General features: G+C 44.6%; 1 protein-coding gene across 1 annotated transcript; it reads left to right on the top strand.

Moving 5' to 3' along the window:
• Positions 1–4707: 4707 nt before the first annotated feature.
• Positions 4708–22391, top strand: MEIOC (meiosis specific with coiled-coil domain). The gene is made up of 8 exons (XM_055132263.1): positions 4708–4755; positions 5138–5269; positions 7396–7553; positions 11793–11897; positions 14722–16591; positions 17313–17447; positions 20589–20769; positions 22162–22391. The coding sequence occupies exons 1-8, from the start codon at positions 4708–4710 to the stop codon at positions 22389–22391; spliced, it is 2859 nt and encodes a 952-aa protein (XP_054988238.1).
• The last annotated feature ends 205 nt before the right edge of the window (positions 22392–22596 follow it).

Genomic DNA, 22596 nt, shown 5'->3' with positions numbered 1-22596 from the left:
AGAAGTTCTGTAAAGATAATACAGCAAGCAAGGCATTTGCTTTGCAATCAGGGTTCTATTCCTTGCTCCCTGAACACCACCAGGAATGATTCCTGGATTCAGAGCCAGGAGTAAGCCCTGAGCCCTGAGTGTGGCCCCCAAACAAATATATATACATATATATGTGTATATATGTATGTGTATATATATATACATATATATATCCTAGAGAGCCAGAAAAACACAATTTCAAATAACTCTGATAAGGAACTTTTTTAAGGCTTCCAACATTCTATTGGAGGTTGAGATGCATATCTGGTAGCCAGGTTAATTTCATAATGTATAATTAAAGAAATTTATTCCCCCAAGTCAGACAAGCCTGTGAAGAATTGCATGGTTTGGATCACAGCAGTCTTGCAACCTAGTGATTGGACCACAAGTCCATTAGGACACTGGAAAACAATTTGTTTAAAACATTTGAGAATATTTATAACAGTCCTGTAGCAAATTTAATTACGTATTGACTTGAAATTATACCCTTGCTTTCTATCCACATGAATTTAGAGTTCTCTCCTTAGCATTTAAGCTTTGCCCCTTATCCACTGTGAGCTTTCAAAATTAAATGCTTCATTTGAACTCAAAGTTTTACTTGGGAGAATATAAAAATTCTATTTATTTTATCACTCAAAAGATAGAGGCCTGGGCAGGAGCCATAGTACAGCAGGTAGGGAGGGCACTTGCCTTGCATGAGGTTGACCCAAGTTTAATCTCTGGCATCTCATATGGTCCCCTGAGCATCACCAAGAGTGATTCCTGAGTGCAGAGCCAGGAGCAACCCCTGAACATTGCTGTGGCCCCCAGGAAGAGATAGGGGGCACACTGACATGCGACAATGAAGAAAATAGTTATTTTATCATTTATTTTTGTTTTGGGGCCAACTGGCTGTGCACAGGGCTTACTCCTGGCTCTGTGCCCAGGGATCACTCCTACCAGGCTCAGAGGACTCTATGGGATGGTCAGCTGCTTTGCAAGGTGAGCACTCTACCCACCATCTTATAATTATTTTTCCTATAAAACAGAACAGTTAAGTATCTGCAAAAGTATAAAAAGAGGCATCATTATAGTACACGAAGCATCCACAATGTACATTGTCCTACAAAGTTGGCAAAAAATAAATAAATTAAAAGAAGCAAGTCTTTAAATATATTTTGGAGGAAAAAAATTGCATTCTACACTGTCCAGGATGGAATCGATTTTTATTTTAGAGCCACATCCAGCAGTGCTCTGGGCTTATTTCTGGGTCTGTATTTAGGAAACACTCCTGGTGGTGCTCAGGGGACTAAATGGGGTACCAGAAGTCCAACCTATGTTGACAGTGTGCAAGGCAAGTACCCTACTGCTATACTATCTCTCCAGCCCCAGGATGGAATAAGTTTGTCTAGAGAATGTTTCCAGTTTTGGTTTTCTTTTTGCTTTATTTTGGGTCATACCCAGCGATGCTCAGGGGTTCCTCCTGGCTCTGCACTCAGGAGTTACTCCTGGTGGTGCTTGGGGGACCATATGGGATGCTGGGAATTGAACCCGGGTCAGCCACGTGCAAGGCAAACGCCCTACCCACTGTGCTATCACTCCAGCCCCCCCGTTTCCAGTTTTATAAAAATAATGTTCTCTTTTTTTTTTTTGAGGTGGGAATTGGTTTGGACCACAACCCGTAATGCTTGGTGCTTAGGGAGGTTATTCCTGGCTTATGATCATTCCTGGAACTGTTTAGTGCTATCTCCTCCCCTGTGACTTAAATATTTTTTTATTCCCCAACACCTTAAACACGTTTTAATCCTATCATAGAGATAGTGCGGCAGAGCCTGGCAAGCTATCCGTGCATATTGGTTATGCCAAAAACAGTAACAATAAGTCTCTCAATGAGAGACGTTACTGGTGCCCGCTCGATTTGGATGAGCAACGGGATGACAGTGACAGTGACAGTGACATAGAGATAGTATAGCTGATAAGCCATTTACCTTGCCAGCTTGGGTTCCTTCCTCAGCACTGACACCTCAGGGTGCTGGTTCCCCAAGCCCTGCCAGGAGTGATCCCTGACCACACAGATCTGGGAGTAAGCCCTGAGCACTGCCAAGTGCATGATATATATATGTATATGTATATGAATATATATACACACCTCTATATATACATACATACATATACACACGTGTATACACACAAACACATATAATCCAATCATGGGACCAAGGGAATGGCTTAGTGTGTTAGGAAGCAGCCATGACAAGTATGGGGTCTAGAACTTTTAGGTGAATCTCCAAAAGAACTGAAAAGGGAAACAGAGACTTGTACACCAATGAATGTTATATACACACACACATATATATATATATACACACACATATATATAACCATATATAGGAACCAAGGAACCAAATTCTGGCACATTCCACAACACAGATGAATCTTGGTACCTGCTCGGTAAAATAGGTAACTGAAAAGAGCAAATATGGTTTGATTCCTCTTGTATGAAATACCCAGAATAGGCAAGTTCAGAAAGGAAGAAGGTAGAAACAGGTTAGCAGAAGCTAGGGAGGTGAGATGAGGAATAGTTTTTTTTTGGGGGGGGGGCGTACAGAGCTTCAGTGTGAGTGAGACCTTGACATTTTTCTAGAAAGGGGTCGTTGGACTGCTTCATCCGCGAATATATTCAATGGCACATGCAAATACAAACATGCTCGCAAAGGGCAAACATGGTGAATGTAGCTCTTATCACACACACACAAAAACACACACGAGGAGGCTGGAGAGTTAGTACAGTGGGAAAGGCGATCCCCGGTACCGCCCAGAGCCCCCCAAGCCCCGCCAGGAGTAAGCCCTGAGCACCGCTGGGTGTGGCCCCCGTAAACAAAAATTTAAAATTACAAGAAGATTCATACTTATTGGAAACTCTTTTAGGGACTTTGGAAAAGCGTTGGCTGGAGGGAGGCAGGTGCGGACCGGGAGACGCGACGAGAATAGGTGGGGACGAGAGTTACAGGGGCAGAGAGAAGCGGCTCTCGCTGCAAGGGGCTGGGCTTCCAGGGTTCCACAGGAAAGACTCGGGCGCGATTTGTGCAGCCGCATCCTTGGGTCAGCCTACTGACACCTAGGCGGAGATCTGAACTATGTGCGCGATCCCGGCCAACCAAAGGCAGCCCCCTGTCGCGTTTCCACGTGTGCTCCTTTACAAGAACGTCTTGCGTTGGGGGCTGGAGCGATAGCACAGCGGGCAGAGCGTTTGCCTTGCACGCGCCAGACCTGGGTTCAATTCCCAGCATCCCATATGGTCCCGCCCGGAGTAACTCCTGAGTGCATGACCCAGGAATAACCCCCATGCATTGCCGTGAGTGACAAAGAACGTCTTGCGTTATTCTGAGCACTTAACAAGTTCTGACTTTATTTTGGTTTTGGGGGACACACCGGCGGTGCACAGAGCTCACACCTGGATCTATGTTCAGGGATCACTCCTTGCCGTGTTTGGGAGACTAAACCTGGTGCAGGGATGAAACCCGGGTCAGTGCCCTACCCGCTGTACTACCGCTCAGGCTCAAAATCTGTCTAAAGAAGCTTTCTGTTTGAAGAAGCGAGCTTACTCTGTTCTCTTCAATATTTCAATACACACAAAAATTGGTGGTGAGTTGATCCTGGCGGGGCTCAGGGATCACTACTGTCGGGACTTGGGAACTCTTCGCAGTGCCAGGCACCGAACCAGGGTGGGCGGCGTGTAAGGCAAGCGCCCTACCTCTGTGCTTTCTCTCCAGTCTCTTAGGGCACACAAAACTTTCAAACCAATGCTTGGGAACAAAACTTGCTTTTCTCTGGGACCATCATATACCCAAGCGGGACCGCCTAAGTAAACGGCTGATTGGTCCATGCAAGCGTGAACTTTGTTCGAGTCATTTTAATTCCAAGATGCTTTCCCCCAGCTGCCTAGGAGAGGGTTCCCCAAACATCTAGAAAGGGGATCCTCACTCGACGTCAACTGGCACACGTCTAATAGTCTCTGGTTCCAAAGGATTCTGGGAGTTAGGGGGAGGAAACCAAGGAGCACAAACGAAACGAGGGCAAAAGGAGCTCAGGAGGTTAGGCTTATCGGCTAGTTGCCTAGGGACTGAGCAAGTCTTCCAACACTTCTCTCACCCGGTAGGCTCAAGCCCTCGCCCCTCCTCCCAGGCCCCGCCCCTCCGCTGCTCATTAGCCAACCAGCGGGCTAGTGTTGGCCGTCCCCGACCAATCCTGAGCACTTTGACTTTGAGCGGGACCGACTCAGAAGCCCGGCAAGAGCGAGAAACCAGCTAACCGCTCCTCTTCGGTCTTGTCTGGGGTGGGGGGCTGGGGGTGGTTAACGGGCCCCGGAGGCGGCTGCCCATTGGTTGGGCAGCGGGCCAATGGCGGGGTGTGAAGTGGGAGGCGGGGCTCCCGGGAGGGGGTAGGACGGGGCGTGGCAGGCCGGTGCCCGTCGCGTGCAGGGTCGCGAGCCCCGGCCTGGCCCGGTAACGGCCTCTCCCCGCCCCGCCCTCCCCGCTCCGGCCTCCCCCTTCCCCACAGCGGCTCCTGGCAGCGCCCGGGGCGGCGACGGCGGCGGCGGCAGCAGCGGGGTGCGGGCTGAGGGCACCGGGCCTCGACGGCCCCCCTCACCCCGGTACCCCAGGACTGTGCCTAGTCCAGGAGGGGCTGGGGGGCCCCATGGAGGTGAGCGCGGGGCACACCTGCCGCGGTGCGCCGCGCCCCCGCGCCTGAGGGAGGGGCCGGGGGCCGGGCGCGGCCGGGTCGGGGCGGCGGCCGAGCGGCGCGACCCCACACGCCCGTCTCTGAGGCGGCGGGGTCGCGGGGAAGGCGCCCGCGGGAGTCGCCCGGGCCGCACCCGGGGGTCGCGGCGACACGGCGGGCCGGGGCCGGGCGGGGGTGAGGGGCGCGGCGGGGAGGTGACGGGGGCCGGGCGGGGGCGCGCCGCGTCCCCTCGGCCGCGCCCGCCTCGTCGGACCCTGACGGCGCCGAGACGGGAGCGGCGGGGCCGGGGCGCGGCGGCGGCGGCCGCGGCGGGGGGCGGCGGGCGGCCGTTTGCGCGGTGGCCGCGGCGGCGTGACGCCTGGTCGCGTTCCCGTCCCTCGTGCAGCCGAAGGTGGCGTTCCGGGCAGGCGCGAACCGCGGCTGGAACCTCGGCGCCGACGCCAGCCGGCTGAGCGACGTGTTCAACAGCGTGATGCTGGGCGGCCCCGCGCCCTTCTACGACGGCTACAAACCGCAGGTGGGCGCCGGCCCGGCCCCCACCCCGCGCCCCGCGCCCCGCCGGGCCTCAGAACTTCCCGCCCGGGTTGCTGGAGGCGCTGGGGGCCGCCTTGCACGGCCACCCGGACGTTTCGGCCCCGGGAACTAGCCCTGCAGCCCCAGGAACGCTTTGTAAAGATAGAGTTGGGGCACTAGCAGATGGGACAGCAGGCCCCGCCCCTCACAGGGACCCCTGGGCCCCGCCGGGTGTGCCGCCCCTCCCCCAGCACAGCCGGCTGTGGACCCCCCCCCGTCCCCCCCCCCCCGGCAACAAAAGCAAAAAACACGAAAAACACATGTAAAAATAGCAGTTTGGAAAAAAAAATGCCCCTTTGGAGAAGGGACTGTTTTCTGGAGATTCTGGAAAGAGATAGCTCCCAGGCCAGCTGTGAACTGAAAGCCTGGGTTGGGTCCCTCGGAACAAGCTGGGAGTTTCCTCGGGGGCTCTTAGCAAAACCCTGTCTGTATCTCAGTTATCCCCAACATGGTAATTAGTCGTTGTAAGTTGAGATTCTTGAAGATGGGTGAAGTTACTCATTTTTATATTTTTTGAGAGGCTATAAACTCAGTGTTGGATATTTAGGATGTTCTCAGTTATTTCTATGACAAAACTTAGTAAGGTTTTTTTTTTAAAATCTAAGTGTGTATTAGCTATACAAAACTTTTGGGATCCATACCCACATATTCAGGAGCTACTCCCTGCAGTGCTCAGGGGGACCACGTGCAGTGCAGGAGACCAAATCTGGGGCTCTAACATGCAAAGCATTTGCTCCACCCCTTGACCTATCTACCCAGCCCCCCTCTTTAAATTTTAATTGAGAAAAAAAAAACTATTTTTCAGTCGGGACTATATACTTTGTCCTTATAAAGAAGGGCCAGAAAGGTAGTATAGCTAGCAAGGTACTTGACTTGCACACATCGAACTCCGGTGGGTTCAATCTCTACCTCCACATATGGTCCCCCATCACCACCAGGAGTGATTTCCTGAGTGCAGAGCCAGGAGTAAACCCTGAGCAGAGCTGGGTGTGGCCCCAAAAGCAAAACAAAAAGAATAAGACTGCTTTTTGGGCTTGGAGAGATAGCTCGATGGACTGAGCACATACTTTGCATGCAGGAGCGCCTAGGTTCAATCCCTGGCACCTCATATAGGGTCCCCTTGACCACCACCAAGAGCAACTCTTGAGCACTGTGGGTGTGCCTTTCAAAAAAGTCAAAAAGAGGGGCTGGAGCGAGAGCACAGCGGGTAGGGCGTTTGCCTTTGCCGCAGCCGACCAGGGTTCAATTCCCAGCATCCCATATGGTTCCCCGACCCCCTCCCCCCACCAGCACAGCCAGGAGTAATTCCTGTCAAACGCCAGGTGTGACTCAAATATCAAAAAAAAAAAAAAGTCAAAAAGAAACTTCTATTTTTTTGGGGGGGGGTCACACCCATCGATGCACAGGGGTTACTCCTGGTTCATGCACTCAGGAATTACTCCTGGTGGTGCTCAGGGAACCAATATGGGATCTGGGAATCGAACCTGGGTGGGTCGCGTGCAAGGCAAACACCCTACCCGCTGTGCTATTGCTCCAGCCCCAGAAACTTCTATTTCTATGATTATATTGAATGTTTTTTTGTTTTTTTTTTGCTTTTTGGGTCACACCCAGCGATGCTCAGGGGTTACTCCTGGCTTTGCACTCAGGAATTACTCCTGGGAGTGCTTGGGGGACCATATGGGATGCCAGGGATCAACCCGGGCCAGCCGCGTGCAAGGCAAATGCCCTACCCGCTGTGCTATCGCTCCGGCCCCAATATATTGAATGTTTTAGACTTTTACATTTATTTTAGTATACTTTATTTGTAGAAAGCCCATTGAGCTATCTAGCCTGATTCATAATTTCTAACGTTTCAAAAAGGAACTACTAAGGGTCGGAAAGAGTTTCAAGTTAAAAATCCCTAAAATATTTATCTGACCCATTAGAGAAACTCCTTAGAGTAAAGTATGTTTGAGTGTCTGTCTAGATTTGATTTTTGATTTCCTATTAGACCTGTTTTATCTCCTCTAACTTTTGATTTCACCAATACTCTGATACAGGTAAAGTCTTTATGTTTCTTTAAAATTTCAGAGTGAAGACAGTGTTGACCTTCGGCAGACCTACACTGCACTCTCTTCATCAACAGAATATTCCAGTTCTGTAGATTCTTCACTTTTCTATGCACCATGGTCTACTTATGGAGATGATATTAAACAGCCTTCTAATTCTCAGATCAGTGTAAAGAATAGGTAAAATAGATTTCTCAGACTAAATGAAATGTTTTAAATATTTATTACATGGGATCCCAGCTGTAGTAACTTTTCCCTATATCATCATTTCAAGATTATGGCATTATAATTTTATGTTTGTCAAACTTTAGGAATACCTAAAATAGGCAGATATATATGGATTTTTTTTTTTTGGTTTTTGGGTCACACCTGGTGATACTCAGGGATTACTCCTGGCTCTGCACTCAGGAATCACTCCTGGCAGTGCTCAGAGGACCATATGATTCAATATGGTCCTCTGGGGATCAAACTTGGGTCGGCCATGTGCAAGACCTCCTTGCTATACTATTGCTCTGGCCCTATATAGGTAATTTTTAACTTACTACTTTTAAAAATTCATTAGAGTCAACTCTTAGTGAATTAATCTAAAATTCTGGCTCTATTTCCTCCTGGAAAATCCTTCTCTATACCTGTACTATATATCAACACATATTGAAATTATATGTTCACTGAAAAAAAATTTTTTTTTTGGTTTTTGGGTCATACCTGGCGATGCACAGGGGTTACTCCTGGCTCTTCACTCAGGAATCACTCCTGGCGGTGCTCAGGGGACCATATGGGATGCTGGGATTAGAACCTGGGTCAGCCGCGTGCAAGGCAAACACCCTACCTGCTGTGCTATCGCTCCAGCCCCTGAAAAAAATTTTTAATGGGGCTAGAGAGATAGCCAGTAGAGGGTATGCCTTGCATATGGCTGACCCCAGTTTGATCCCTGGCACCCCATATGGTCCCCTCAGCACTTCCAGGAGTTATCCCTGAGCACAGAGTCAGGAGTAAGTCTGAGCACTGCTGGGTATGGCCCCCAAACAAAATCAAACAAAAAATTCATACTTTATGGGAATATATAAAAGAAAGCAGGGACAGAGTGATAGTACAGCGGGTAGAGTGTTAGCCTTGTATCTACCTATCTGGGTTCCATCCCTCGTATCAGTATGATTCCCTGAGCTTCACCAGGGAAGTAGCAAAACCAGGAGTAAGCCCTGAGCATCCTGGGTATGGCCCAAATATTAAGAAAAAAACACCACAAGTAGCATTATACTTAATTCAGCCTCTCCGCTTCTCAATATACCTGATGTATATCAACTGGTATATATTAACATATAGACATATTAATTTGACTACTGTTCTAGATCTATACTAATAGCTATACAAAAATCTTTTATATAGGGGTCAAAATGTTAGTACAGTAGGGTATGGCACTTACCTTACACGGAGCCCAACAGGTTTGACCCTTGACACCACATATGATTCCCCTAGCACTGCCAGGAGTGATCCCTGAGTGCAGAGCCGAGAGTAATCCCAATTTAGGGATCACTCCTGGGCCCTAAAACAAAAAACTTTTACATATAATCTGGGGCTGGAGTGATAATATAACAGGTACGGCATTTGCCTTGAACAAGGTCAACATGGATTTGACCCTAGCACCCCATATTGTCCTTTGAACTCCCCAAGAATAATTCCTGAGCACAGAGCCAGGAGTAAGCCCTGAGCACTTCCAGATGTGGCTCAAAAGCAAAACCCATAAAAGCCTTTTATATATAATCTTTATGAAATGACATTGTTATAAAATAACATATAACAAAACATAGATATGTAGGAAGACCTTTTAGTTGTTTAAATGTATAATAATGTTAGCAAGTCACATCGCTTGTAAATACAAGAAAAATAAGTTTCTGGGGCTGGAGCAATAGCACAGTGGGTAGGCATTTGCTTTGCACTCGGCGAACCCGGGTTCGATTCCCAGCATCCCACATGGTCCCCCGAACACTGCCAAGAGTAATTCCTGAGTTCAGAGCCAGGAATAACCCCTGAGCATCACCAGGTGTGACCCAAAAAAGCAAAAAAAAAAGTTTCTTTCCTTGATTTTTGGTTTTTGGCCCATATCCTGCAGTACTCAGGAGCTACTCTTGGCTCTTGGTGGTCACTTCTGCTGTATTGAAATCAAACTCCAGCCTCCGGCATGCAAAGCACTTGCTCCAGCCTGTTGAGCTAGCTCTTCAATCCCTACAAGTTTTCATATTATCTCAAATGATGATTCATTCAACAGATTAAAAACTTAAAAACTTTGCCCCCCCCTTTTTTTTGGCTTTTTGGGTCACACCCAGCAATCTCAGGGGTTGCTCCTGGCGGTGCTTGGGAGATCATATGGGATTCCGGGGATTGAACCCAGGTCCGCTGCTTGCAAGGCAGGTGCCCTCCCTGCTGGACTCTGGCCCCCATATTTGCCCTTCTTATTTCTAAAGATCAGTGAAATACCTATTGGGCAAATATTAGGCATTTTGATTTTTTAAATATCCTCTAGTCAAATGTTAAAAATAAAATAAGGGACCAGAGTAATAGTTTAGAGGGTAGTATGCTTGCCTGGCATGTGGTCGACCTGAGTTCTATCCCAAGCACCCTGTGTAGCCCGCTAAGCCTGCCTGGAGTGATCAGGTTTTGGCCCAAGAATTAAAAACAAACCAAAAAACACAATTTTAATTTAAAATATATTCTAGGATAAAATTACCCCAAAACCGTAAGACATAAAAAAGTAACAATTTAGGACAGTGGATAGGGCGCTTGCCTTGCACATAGTAGACCCAGTTTGATCCCCTGCACCGCATATGGTCCCCTGAGCCCACAAGGAGTGATCCCTGAATAAGAGCCAGAAGTAAGCCCTGAACACCACCAGGTGTGGGCCATAAAACAGCAACAATAAAGGAATCACAAATATGAACAGCAAGTTCATATGGCATTCAAATCATAACTGAAAAAGCTTGCAGATGTTGATAGTATGGTGCATATTGTTTTCAAACAATATAAACAAAAGTAACAATGTTCCATCTACTTATCGTTTTATATTTTATATTATTTAATGCTAACTAGTAAGTATGATATTGGGTATATGCGATTAGAGTCACTACTTTAGAAAGAATTTAGGAATTGCCCTCATTTAAGGGACAATTGCAATAATGCTACTAAAACTATGATTATTTTATCACAATTTGTTTATTCTAAATTTAATGTAAAGAATCATAAAAATAGGAGACGGTGAGATAGTACACTTGGTAAGGCATTTGTTTGCCTTGCATGAGGCCAACCCCTGTTCTATTCCCAGCACCCTATATAGTCCCTCAAGCCTGCCAGTAATGATCCTTGAGCACAGAACCCTGAGTAAGCCTTGAGCAGCACCGGCCCAAAAGCAAACCAAAAAATCATAATAAGAAGAATCACAAAAATAGGCCAGAGAGATAATTCAACAGGCTGGAGCTCATGCTTTGCATTTAAGAGTCCTGCATTTAATGCCTAGCATCATTTGTCCCAGAACCGCCAGAAATTACCCCTGAGCACTGAACCAGGAGTATCCCCAGAGCACTGATTGGTGTACACCCAAACAAAAAAAAGAATCACAGAAGCCGGAGCAATAGTACAATTGTTAAGGTGTTTGCCTTGCACATGACCTGGGTTTGATCCCCATCAGCTCAAAACCTATTAGGATGATCCCTGGTTGCAGAGCCAGGAGTAAGCACTGAGCATAGCCGGGTGTGGCCAAAAAAACAACAGCAAAAATCACAAATATGGAACAGAAAGGTTTATATGGTGGTAAAATCACAGCTGAAAAAGTTTGCAAATGTTGATGCCATGATGTATATTGTTTTCAGTAGCAGCCATAGGACCAAGCATGTCTACACATAGATCAGAGATTTTATATTTTGGTTACCTAAAATAAATAAGGTATTGAATTTGAAATGCAGATGGAATATTTATGTGCCATAGACACTATGTAAACTGAAATACAATGCCTAAGTTCCTCTTCCAGAGCTCTTTATTTGAAACGATTCAATCCAAATATTTTACAGAAAAATAATGGTGAATGGGGTCGATAGTATAGTGAGTAAGGAGGCACTTGTCTTGCTCACAACTGACCCAGCTTCAATTCCTGTCATCCCAAATGCTCCCCTGAGCCTACCTGGAGTAATTCCTGAGCGTAGAGCCATCAGTAACCCCTGAGCACTGCTAGGTGTAGTCCCAAAACAACAGCAATAATAATAATAATGGTAAAGGGGCTAGGAATGCTGTCCTGTGAAAAAAATGTATGCCTCATAATATATCAGACCCTAAGATCAATTCCCAGACTTCAAAAAAAGAAAATAAAACTATTGAGATAATCTATAATCAGTATGAGTGGACAATTTACATGTTATATTCATTTATTTTTAGGATTCAGACAGAAAGAAATGACTATGGCAGTGAAACAGATTTATATGGACTTGTATCTAACATTTTGGAAGAACAAGATAAATCACAGCCATATTTTGCTGAGGGGTTAGTATATTATATGAACTATATAGAATATATAGTAAGATTTAATAATTTTAACACTTTTAAACATTAAAATATTTTAATACTATATTCACCCATTAACTTTTTACTTGTGTGGATCATCTAAAATAGATGTCTTAGTTCAGTTGTTTATTTCTAGGCGGCTCAATTTTGCTGAAATACTTGTCATACAATTGAGAATTATAGTCTAAGGTTTTATTTGCCACTTAAGAATTTTCATTTCTGGGGTCAGAATTATAGTATGGCCAGTAGGGCATTTGCTTTGCACATAACTGACCCAGGTTTGATTCCCAGCATCCCATATGGTCCCCCAAGTATTGCCAGAGGTAATTCTTGAGTGCAGAGCCAGGAATAACCTCTGAATATCGCCAGGTATGATCAAAAAGAAACCTTTAATTCATAAAATTATTCTTGCATAATTCAGAGATATATCACTTGGTCTCATGAGCTAAAGTTTGACCTAATGAGTATAAAGTCAAGTTTTATAGATCCCAAAGAATAAAATTATCATTATTGTACAGAAGTTATTTATGTGGTAAAAATTATTTTACATTTGTTCTAGTTGTTCTATTTGGATATGGAACCCATGCTTATTTCATAAGTGAGGAAGTCTATTAAAATATTTTAATTTTAATAACAGTTTAAGCAGATCCTATATATACATTGTTTTTTCTTTTGGCTGTACATCCATCATTGCTCAGGGCTTACTCCTGACCCTGCACTCGGGAATCACTCCTGGCAGTGCTCAGAGAACCGTATAGGAGGCTGCGGATCAAACCTGGGTTGGCCACAAGCAAAACAAGAGCCCTATCCACTGTACTATTGCTCCAGCCCCAAGGAGATCATCTTTTTATAGTTAATAAAATTATAGTCAAGGAGTCATAGCAATAATTCGAGTGGGCTGAATGCAAGCATTGATGGTTTGATTCTTGGTAGCACCTGGTGCCTTGAGCACTGCCAAGAGTGAACCCATGCACCGAACCTGTAGTAGCCCCTGAGCATAGGTGGGTATACCCCAACTCCCCAGCCCACTAAAAAAGAATTGTGGTCAAAGGTGGAGCGATAGATAATACAGGAAATAAAGCATTGTGATAGTTGTGTTGGCCTCAATTTATTATCAAAATTTGCAGTCAAATTTTGACGGGTGGGGGTGTGCCTGAGCAGTAGTATGAAAGTAGTGTGTTTGCCTTGCGTGCAGCTGACTTGGATTTGATTCCCAGCACCCTATATGGTCCCCTGAGCTCGCCAGGGGTGTTCCCTGAGTGCGGAGTCTGAAGTAAGCCTGAGTACCACTGGTGTGCCCAAAAACAACAAAAAAGAATTGGTGGTGGCACACCCAGCAGTAATCAGGACTTTCTCCCTGCTCTGTGCTCAGGAAATCACTTCTGGTGGTGTTCAGGGAACTGTATGTGGTACTCAGGATCAAACCTGGGTCAGCTATATTCAAGGTAAGTGCCTTAGCCCTGCACTGTCTCACCAGCCCCAACAGCTTTTATATAATAAAATTTTATTTATTTATTTTTGTGCTTTTTGGGTCACACCTGGCGATGCACAGGGGTTACTCCTGGCTCTGCACTTAGGAATTACCCCTGGCCGTGCTCAGGGGACCATATGGGATGCTGGGATTTGAGCCCGGGTTGGCCGCGTGCAAGGCAAACGCCCTACCCGCTGTGCTATCTCTCCAGCCCCTATATAATAAAATTTTAAATTACTTAAAGGGAAAACTCACTTCGTTTTCCACTTTTAAAAATAAACAATTTGAGGGGCTGGAGCAATAGCACAGCGGGTAGGGCGTTTGCCTTGCACGCAGCCAACCCGGGTTCAGTTCCCAGCATCCCATATGGTCCCCTGAGCACCGCCGGGAGTAATTCCTGAGTGTAAAGCCAGGAGTAACCCCTGTGCATCGCCAGGTGTGACCCAAAAAGAAAAAAAAACACAAAAACAAAAATAAACAATTTGCCCGCCATAGTACAGTGGATAGCATGCTTGCCTTGCACACAGCCACCAGGTTTGATCCCCAGAATCTCATATAGTCCCCTGAGCACTATCAGGAGTAATTCCTGAGTACAAAGCCAGAAATAATCCCTGAGCATCACCTGGTATGGCCCGAAAACAAAATAAAATAAAATAATTTTAAAAATTTAAAAAAAAATTAAGTAAAAAATTCATATAACACCATTCAGTCCTAGGGCCAGGCCGGAGTGATAGTACATTGGGTAGGGCATTTGCCTTGTACGTGATCAACCTAGATTTGATCCCCGTCATCCCATCCGCTCCCCCGAGGACTGCCAGGAGTAATCCCTGAGTGCAGAACCAGGAGTAACCACTGAACATTGCCAAGTGTGACCCAAAAGAGCCAAAAAAAAAAAAAATTCCCGGTGCATATAACACATTCAGTCATCATCCTTAGACCTTAGTTAATGTCTCTTAGAAAAGTATAATAACATATTAAAATTAAAATTTGTATAGCATATAGCACATTAAGAGTAATAGAGAACTATTTGGAAATAATAGTACTTTATACAGCAAAGATGGAAAGGATTAGAAGTGGTGAGGTACAGGGCAAGATAAATGTTTTCTAAAATCATTCCTAACTCTCTTTGTTTTTGAACCATATCTGGCTGTGCTCAGGGATCTCTGGAGGTGGTCCTTGAGGGCCCATATGGATTGCTGGGATACAATCCATGTTGGCTGCTTGCAAGGCGAGTGCCTAAACTACTGTAATATCTCCCCACCCCTTACCTCTCCACTAAGGAAACAGTCTTTTAAAATCTAAATTGTAATTCAATATATTTGCTTTTTCTAGGACCTGCTCCTCTAATTTAAAGTCAGTTTGGCCAATGAACACAAGCAGATTTGCAGATCACCATGACCTCTTAACAGAAACCAAAAGACCAATAGATACAACCATCTCTCAGCAAGCTTTTTACAGTGGTGAATCTGTGTCAGCAGTGGAAAAGCAATACCTGCATAATAGTAATCTCACACCACAACAAAAAATAGATGAACTTTATCATGGATTTACTGGTTTAGAACTTGAAGAACAATGGATGTATCCCTCACGAAGTGATCATTCTAACTGTTATAATATCCAGACAAATGATACAGCCAAGACATTCCAAGAATATCCTTTTATCAAAAACTGTTTTACACCACAAACTGGTCTGTCTGACATTATGAAAGAATCAGGAGTTGATACATATTCTTATGGAAGAGAGAAAATATGTGCTAAAAATCTTGAAGCACCATTACAACAAAAAAGGGCCGAGATGTTTCTTTCCCAATTTAACAGATACAATGAAAATGCAGATTACTGTAGATACCCAGAGTATGGTCATCCTAATAAGGCTAAGCTTAGTAAGTGTTCAAATTTTAGTGTCCAAGATAGTAAAAAATTAGCCAATGGTACACCTGAAACACCAACTGTAGAAGCAGATACCTACACAAAATTATTTCAGGTTAAACCAGCAAATCAGAAAAAGATGGAGGAGACAATACCAGACCAGCAGAATTTTACATTTCCAAAAACTACACCACATCTAACAGAAAAACAGTTTGCAAAGGAAGCAGCATTGACTGCTGATTTTGGCTTAAAATCAGACTATGGACTAAAATCTCACACATCTTGTCCAGCTAATAATGATTTTGCTAATGTCACTGAAAAGCAACAGTTCGCTAAGCCTGACCCACCAAATTCTGAGTATTTTAAATCAGTGAATTTATTATCAAGCTCAGCAACATCTTCAGGAGGAATCAATTTAAACAGACCAACTTGGATGAATATCCAGACAAAAAATAACACTCCTATTCCTTATAGAAATCAAGGTAACTTGATAAAATTAAATAGTCACTTAAGTGCAGCTTCAAAAGGTTCTAACCATTCTTCAGATTTCCCCCAACTATCATCCACAAATTTAACCCCAAATAACAATTTGTTTCAGAAGTATTGCCAAGAAAACCCTTCAGCATTTTCTGTATTTGATTTCAATTACAATGGTGTAGAAAGAATTCAGTCTGTCAATCACATGGAAGGACTGACAAAGACTGGAGAAGAAAATCTTTTTGAATCGGTTGCTGATAAAAAAATAAAGCAGCCAAATGGATTTTGTGATAACTACTCAGCTCAGCAGTATGGGATCATTGAAAATGTAAACAAACATAATTTTCAAGCTAAGCCCCAGAGTGGACATTATGATCCTGAGGAGGGTCCAAAGCATTTAGATGGCTTATCTCAAAACACATACCAAGATCTGTTGGAGTCACAGGGTCATTTTAATAGCCACAGACAGGGAAGTGGAGACAACAATATTAATACACGTGTGAACCGCACACAGGCCTCATGCTTTTCTAATAATTACATGATGGGAGATTTAAGGCATAATCAGAGTTTTCAACAACTTGGTTCAAATGGGTTTCCCCTAAGATCCACCCACCCATTTAGCCATTCCGTTGTTCCACTGGTGGATTCCTATGATTTGTTTTCTTACGATGACTTAAGCCATTTATACCCTTATTTTAATGATATGATGTATGGTGATAATTCCTTTTCTGGTTTCGTGCCAACTTTTGGATTTCAAAGACCAATTAAAACCCGTAGTGGACCAGCCAGTGAACTTCATATTCGTCTAGAGGAGTGCTATGAACAATGGAGAGCATTAGAAAAGGAGAGGAAAAAGGTAACACAAAGCTGTCCATTTGTATATACCTTCTACCTTTTTTTTTTCCCCTGTGTACTTTATATTTGCCTTATTTCTGAGCTGGATTCTTCTCTATGTGCAAAATTAAGTCTAAACTTTAAGGAATGAATTCAGTGGGTTAAATAATAGAAATGGGTTCATATAGTTTTCATGTTCTAATTAGAATGTTTTATTTATATAATTTTTAACTATTAAAAATAGTTAAAAATCCCTTTTCTTGGGGGGGGAGGTGCCACACTTGGTGATGCTCAGGGGCTACTCCTGGCTCTGCACTCAGGAATTGGTGGTGCTTGGGGGATCAGAGAGGATTCCCAGGATTGAACCCAGGTGTGCCACTGCAAGGTGAATGCCCTACTCACTGTATTACTGCTCTGGTCCATATATCAAGTCAGGTTTTTTTTTTTGTTTTTTTTTTTTTTTGCTTTTTGGGTCACACCTGGCGATGCACAGGGGTTACTCCTGGCTCTGCACTCAGGAGTTACTCCTGACGGTGCTCAGGGGACCACATGGGATGCTGGGAATAGACCTGGGTCAGCCGCATGCAAGGCAAACGCTCTACCCGCTGTGCTATCACTCCAGCCCCTCAAGTCAGTTTTCATTTAAAGACAAATTTCAATGATTTCTCAGGCAGCTAAGGAAAATTTGTGGTTAAATAATATTTAGAAAATTTAACACTTAAAAGTCATCTAATTTTTTACAGACAGAATTGGCCCTTGCCAAGAATTACCCAGGAAAAAAAGTATCCAGTACTAACAATACTCCAATTCCAAGGTTGACCTCCAACCCATCGAGAGTTGATCGCTTAATTGTGGATGAACTTCGAGAGCAAGCCAGAGTAAGCTGTACCACCATCCATTTTTTTTTTTAAATTTCAGTATATTAAAAGGTTTTTTTGTTTTGCCTTTTGGGTCACACCCGGTGATGCACAGGGGTTACTCCTGGCTCTGCACTCAGGAATTACCCTGGCAGTGCTCAGGGGACCATATGGGATGCTGGGAATCGAACCCGGGTCAGCTGCGTGCAAGGCAAATGCCCTACCTGCTGTGCTATTGCTCTAGCCCCAAAAGTTTTGAAGAATATTTTTGGAGGGTGGGATAGGATTGAACCTTCTGGTTCTTCATATATAGCACTGTCTGTCTTCCCATTGTTCATCGATTTGCTCGAGCGGGCACCAGTAACGTCTCCATTGTGAGACTTGTTACTGTTTTTGGCATATCGAATATTCCACGGGTAGCTTGCCAGGCTCTGCCGTGCGGGCGAGATATTCTCGGTAGCTTGCCAGGCTCTCCGAGAGGGGCAGAGGAATCGAACCCGGGTCAGCCGCGTGTAAGGCAAACGCCCTACCTGCTGTGCAATCTAGAACATAAAAACAAAAAAACTGAGTGATAAAAGCTATAGTTCAAGCTAAATTTCAAACAACTAAGCAGCTCTTATACAGACAAAAATGAGAGTTGGTGTGAAAACACTATGTAGAATTATAGTCACTTTCAGTCCATTTATACAATTGGCAGAATAGAGAATACTCAGCAAGATTCCAGTCATTTGGAAGTGAAGAAATAAATAGAAAGCAAAGATAAGGTCAACTTGTGACCCACAATTTAAGAAATTATTACATTCCTGAGGTAATCAGCCTGTCATCCAAATAATTCCCTTCTCACTTATAGGAAATAATAATTAATACAAACCAAGTTACCAGCCTGAAAGTAGAATGACATTTATGACCGTCAGTGGTTGAGTTTTTAAATGTACAAGATTTTCTCAAATGTTTTTCCTAACATGATTGTGCAGAATGAGTGGACAACATAGAAACATAAGCCAGCCTATTCACAATCCTATATATGCATGTATTTTGGGGAGAGGGAACACACAGAGAGAAGTGCTTGGGGCTTACTACTGACTTGAGCTCAGGGATCAGTTCTTGAAGAGCTTGGGTGCCCATATGGGGTGTTGGGAATCAAACCCAGGTCAGTAGCATTCAAGGTAAGTATCCTACCTATTGTACTATTGCTCACCCCCTTCATACATATACTTTTATCACTGAGCTATACCTCCAGTCCTAAGGATTTTTAAATCATACAAATACATAATTTTTTAGGGGGAGTGGGGCTTGTGTCACATCCAGCAGTGCACAGGGCTTGCTCCTAACTCAGTGCTCAGGGATCACTCCTAGTACTTACGGGGAATTGAGCCCAGGTTGTCCATGTGAAAAACCAAGCACTTAATTCTCTATACTGTTTCTCTGGCCCGCTTTTTCATTTTCTGTTTTATTTTGTTGTCTTTTGGGTCACACCTGGCAATGCACAGGGGTTATTCCTGGCTCTGCACTCAGGAATTACTCCTGGCAGTGCTCAGGGGACTATATGGGATGCTGGGAACCGAACCTGGGTCAGCCGCGTGCAAGGCAAATGCTATACCCACTATGCTATCGCTCCAGCCCCGCTTTTTCATTTTCTAAAAACAATCTAGGGCCAGAGAGATAGTACAGTGGCTAGGGCATTTACCTTGCATGCAGCCAACCCAGGTTTGATCCCCAGCATCCTATATGGTCCCCCGAGCACTGCCAGGAGTGATTCCTGAGTGCAGAGCCAGGAGTAACTCCTGAGCATTGCCGGGTGAGACTGCAAAAAACAAAAAATAATAATTAAAAATAAAAACAACCTATTGAGAAATTTATTTTTTATTTGTAATCATTTGGGGGAAGGGACTCCAGGGCCACACCAAGTGTAGTGCTCAGGGAACCAGGTGATTGAGGAGATCCAGCTCAGAGTTCCTACATTGCTCTGTATGTTCCAGCCCTGTGAACTATCTCCCTGGTCTTGGAGATTGTTTTCCTGCACTGATAAAACAAAATTTTATTCTGAACATAAAAATTAAAAATGTGAGCCGGAGCGATAGCACAGTGGGTAGGGCGTTTGCTTTGCATGCAGCCAACCTGGGTTCGATCCCCGACATCCCATATGATCCCCCAAGCACCGCCAGGAGTAATTCCTGAGTGCAAAGCCAGGAATAACCCCTGAGCATCGCTGGGTGTGACCCAAAAAGAAAAAAAAATTAAAAATGTGTTTGTGTCGGGGCTGGAGTGATAGCACAGCAGGTAGGGTGTTTGCCTTGCACACGGCCGACCCAGGTTCGATTCCCAGCATCCCATATGGTCCCCCGAGCACGACCAGGAGTAATTCCTGAGTGCAGAGCCAGGAGTGACCCCTGAGCATCGCTGGGTGTGACCCAAAAAGCAAAAAAAAAAAAAAAAAAGTGTGTGTGTAGTGGTGGTGGTGGTGGTGGTGGTGACTCCCAGGAGGCCAAGGGTCCCAGCTGGCAGGTGGTTCAGTGCGGGGGCTTGAGGATGCACTGCTCAGGCCTCCCACACAGTGGGATCCAGCAGTGCTTGGGGTCCTCAAAAGCCGTATTCAGCCACATCAGGTGCCAGAAATCAGAGCCAGATCAGTCACATGCAAGTCATATGCCTTAACCCCTGTATTAGCAAAAAATACTGTTTTAAGCCAAAACAAAAATTATGAGAATGGAACTAAAGCTCAGGCATGAGAGCTGAGTTCAGTCCCTGGTACCATGTGTCTCCAACCACCACTGGGGTAGCATTAGAGGGTCTGAGATTGCCAGGATGGCTCCCAGTGTCAGAGCAGCACCAAAAAGCAAATAAATAAAGTGCAATGCAATACCCAGTTACCACCCCCTTGTAAATCCTAGGTGTGCTGACCTGGGTTTGATCCTTACTACCACCTGAGCACAGCCCAGTGTGGACCCAAAAAACAAAACAAAAATAAACCAAAAAAACAAATTGGTGTTTCATAGAAGTTAATTCGTTTTTCTTTTGTTATTTTGGCTCCTTATCCTGGTCAGCTGTGTGCAAGGCAAGTGCCCTACCCATTGTACTATTGCTCTGGCCCTGAAGATCTGTTTTTATTTAAGGTAATGATAGTAGAATGTAGTTACATGCCTATCAAAATGTTTCCCGTAGGTTGTAACTTTATTAGGCAAAATGGAACGTCTTCGAAGCTCTCCCCTTCATGCCAATATCTCCACTGCTCTTGATAGACACTTGGAGTCTATTCACATTGTACAGTCACGTAGAAAGGATGAAATTGTTAATGCTTCAAATCGGCAAAGACAAGGAGTTCCTAGATGCCAGGATGACAGAGGTACACATATTAATGTATATTTTTTGATAAGGCAATAATTCGAATGCAAATAAATTCAGATTCTGAAGTTAAAAATTTGGATTTCTGGGGCCAGGGAGATAGTTCAAAGGGCCTAGTGCAAAGCCTTTATATGTGGAAGGCCTGGGTTCATTCTTTTTTTAATTTTTGGTTTTTGGGCCACACCAGCAATACTCAAGGCTTACTCCTGGCTCTGTGCTAAGGGATCACCCCTGGTATTCGGGAACTGTATGGGATGTCAGGGATAAAACCCGGGTCAGCGTTATTGTAAAGCAAGTGCCCTACTCACGGTACTACCTCTCCGGCCTCAAGGTTCCATCCTTGGCAATACATGATTCCTTAAGCACTCACTGGTGGGTGGAACCTCTGAGCAGGAGTAGCACCTGAGCATCACTGGGTATGGCCCCAAACAAATGAAACACCCAAAATGGTTGGATTTCTAAAAAGTTATGCTTAATTAAAGGAATAAGTTGGTTAGTGATATCCCATGATTTACTCCATAGTATTATATTTTGTTAATTGTATCACTGTATCACTGTCATCCCTCATCGATTTGCTTGAGCAGGCACCAGTAACGTCTCCATTTTGAGACTTGTAGTTACTGTTTTTGGCATATTGAATACGCCACACATAGCTTGCCAGGCAGGCTCTGCCGTGTGGGCGGGATACTCTTGGTAGCTTGCCGGGCTCTCCAAGAGGGATGGAGGAATCGAACCCAGGTCGGCTGCATGCAAGGCAAATGCCCTACCCGCTGTGCTATCACTCCAGCCTAGAAAGTATCAACACTTAAAAATATTAAGTTCTTTGAGTTAATTCAGTCACTAGCTACCCATTCTTCTTTTATAAAAATAATGTTGGCCAGAGAGTACAGCTTTGCATGTGCCCAGGACAATGGTTTGAATCCCAGTACTACATATGGTCCCCAGAAAACTGCCAGATGTGACCCCTGAACACAGAACCAAATGTACCCCCTCCCCTCAATTCATAATAATGTTCAATCATTTAGTTTTAGAGCTCTGGGCTTTGTGACAATCAGCATTTTTGTTTTTGTGTCACAGATAGCTATGCTCAAGAGACTATATGCAGTGCTGGGGACTGAACCAGTTGGTCATGTGCAAAGCAGGCAACTTAATCCCGGTACTATCTCTCAAGCCCCGAAGGGATTTTATTTTTTCCTTTCTTGGGTCACATCGAGCGATGCTCAGGGGTTACTCCTGGCTCTGCACTCAGGAATTACTCCTGGAGGTGCTTGGGGGACCATATGGGATGCCAGGGATCAAACCCAGTTTGGCTGTGCACAAGGTAAACATCCTACTGCTGTACTATCGCTCCGTCCCCCACAAGGGATTCTTACGTGTCGTTTTTCTTTTTCAGATGTTTTTGCCCTTGCATCGGCAATTAAAGAGATGTGTGTGGCAACTCGGAAAGCTCGCACTACCCTGTGGTGTGCCCTGCAGATGACCTTGCCTAAAACAGCCAGTACAACTGGTCAGACAGATGTGGAAAAGGCTTTACAAGATATAGTAAATTGTGAAGATAAAGTCCATGAAAGCATGAATAGTGGCAATCCAATGAACCAGAGAGGTGAAGCAAACAAACATTAAGGAAATGCCAGCAGAGAGAAGAATTAAAAGCTGATAAGTAATTGTATCAAGACATGCTAAAAATTTTTAATGAACTTGTCAAACTTGAAAACTTCAGTACATTAACTTTCTTTCAGATTTAAAGTTAATACCTTAATGAAGTCTAACTTCTATTTTAAAATCTTCTATTTGGAATGAATCAGATGTAGTTTAAAGTGACTCAAAG

This window comes from Sorex araneus, chromosome 3 (assembly GCF_027595985.1).
Source record: "Sorex araneus isolate mSorAra2 chromosome 3, mSorAra2.pri, whole genome shotgun sequence".
Taxonomy (NCBI): Eukaryota; Metazoa; Chordata; class Mammalia; order Eulipotyphla; family Soricidae; genus Sorex; species Sorex araneus.
This window is presented reverse-complemented; position numbering and strand designations above follow the sequence as displayed.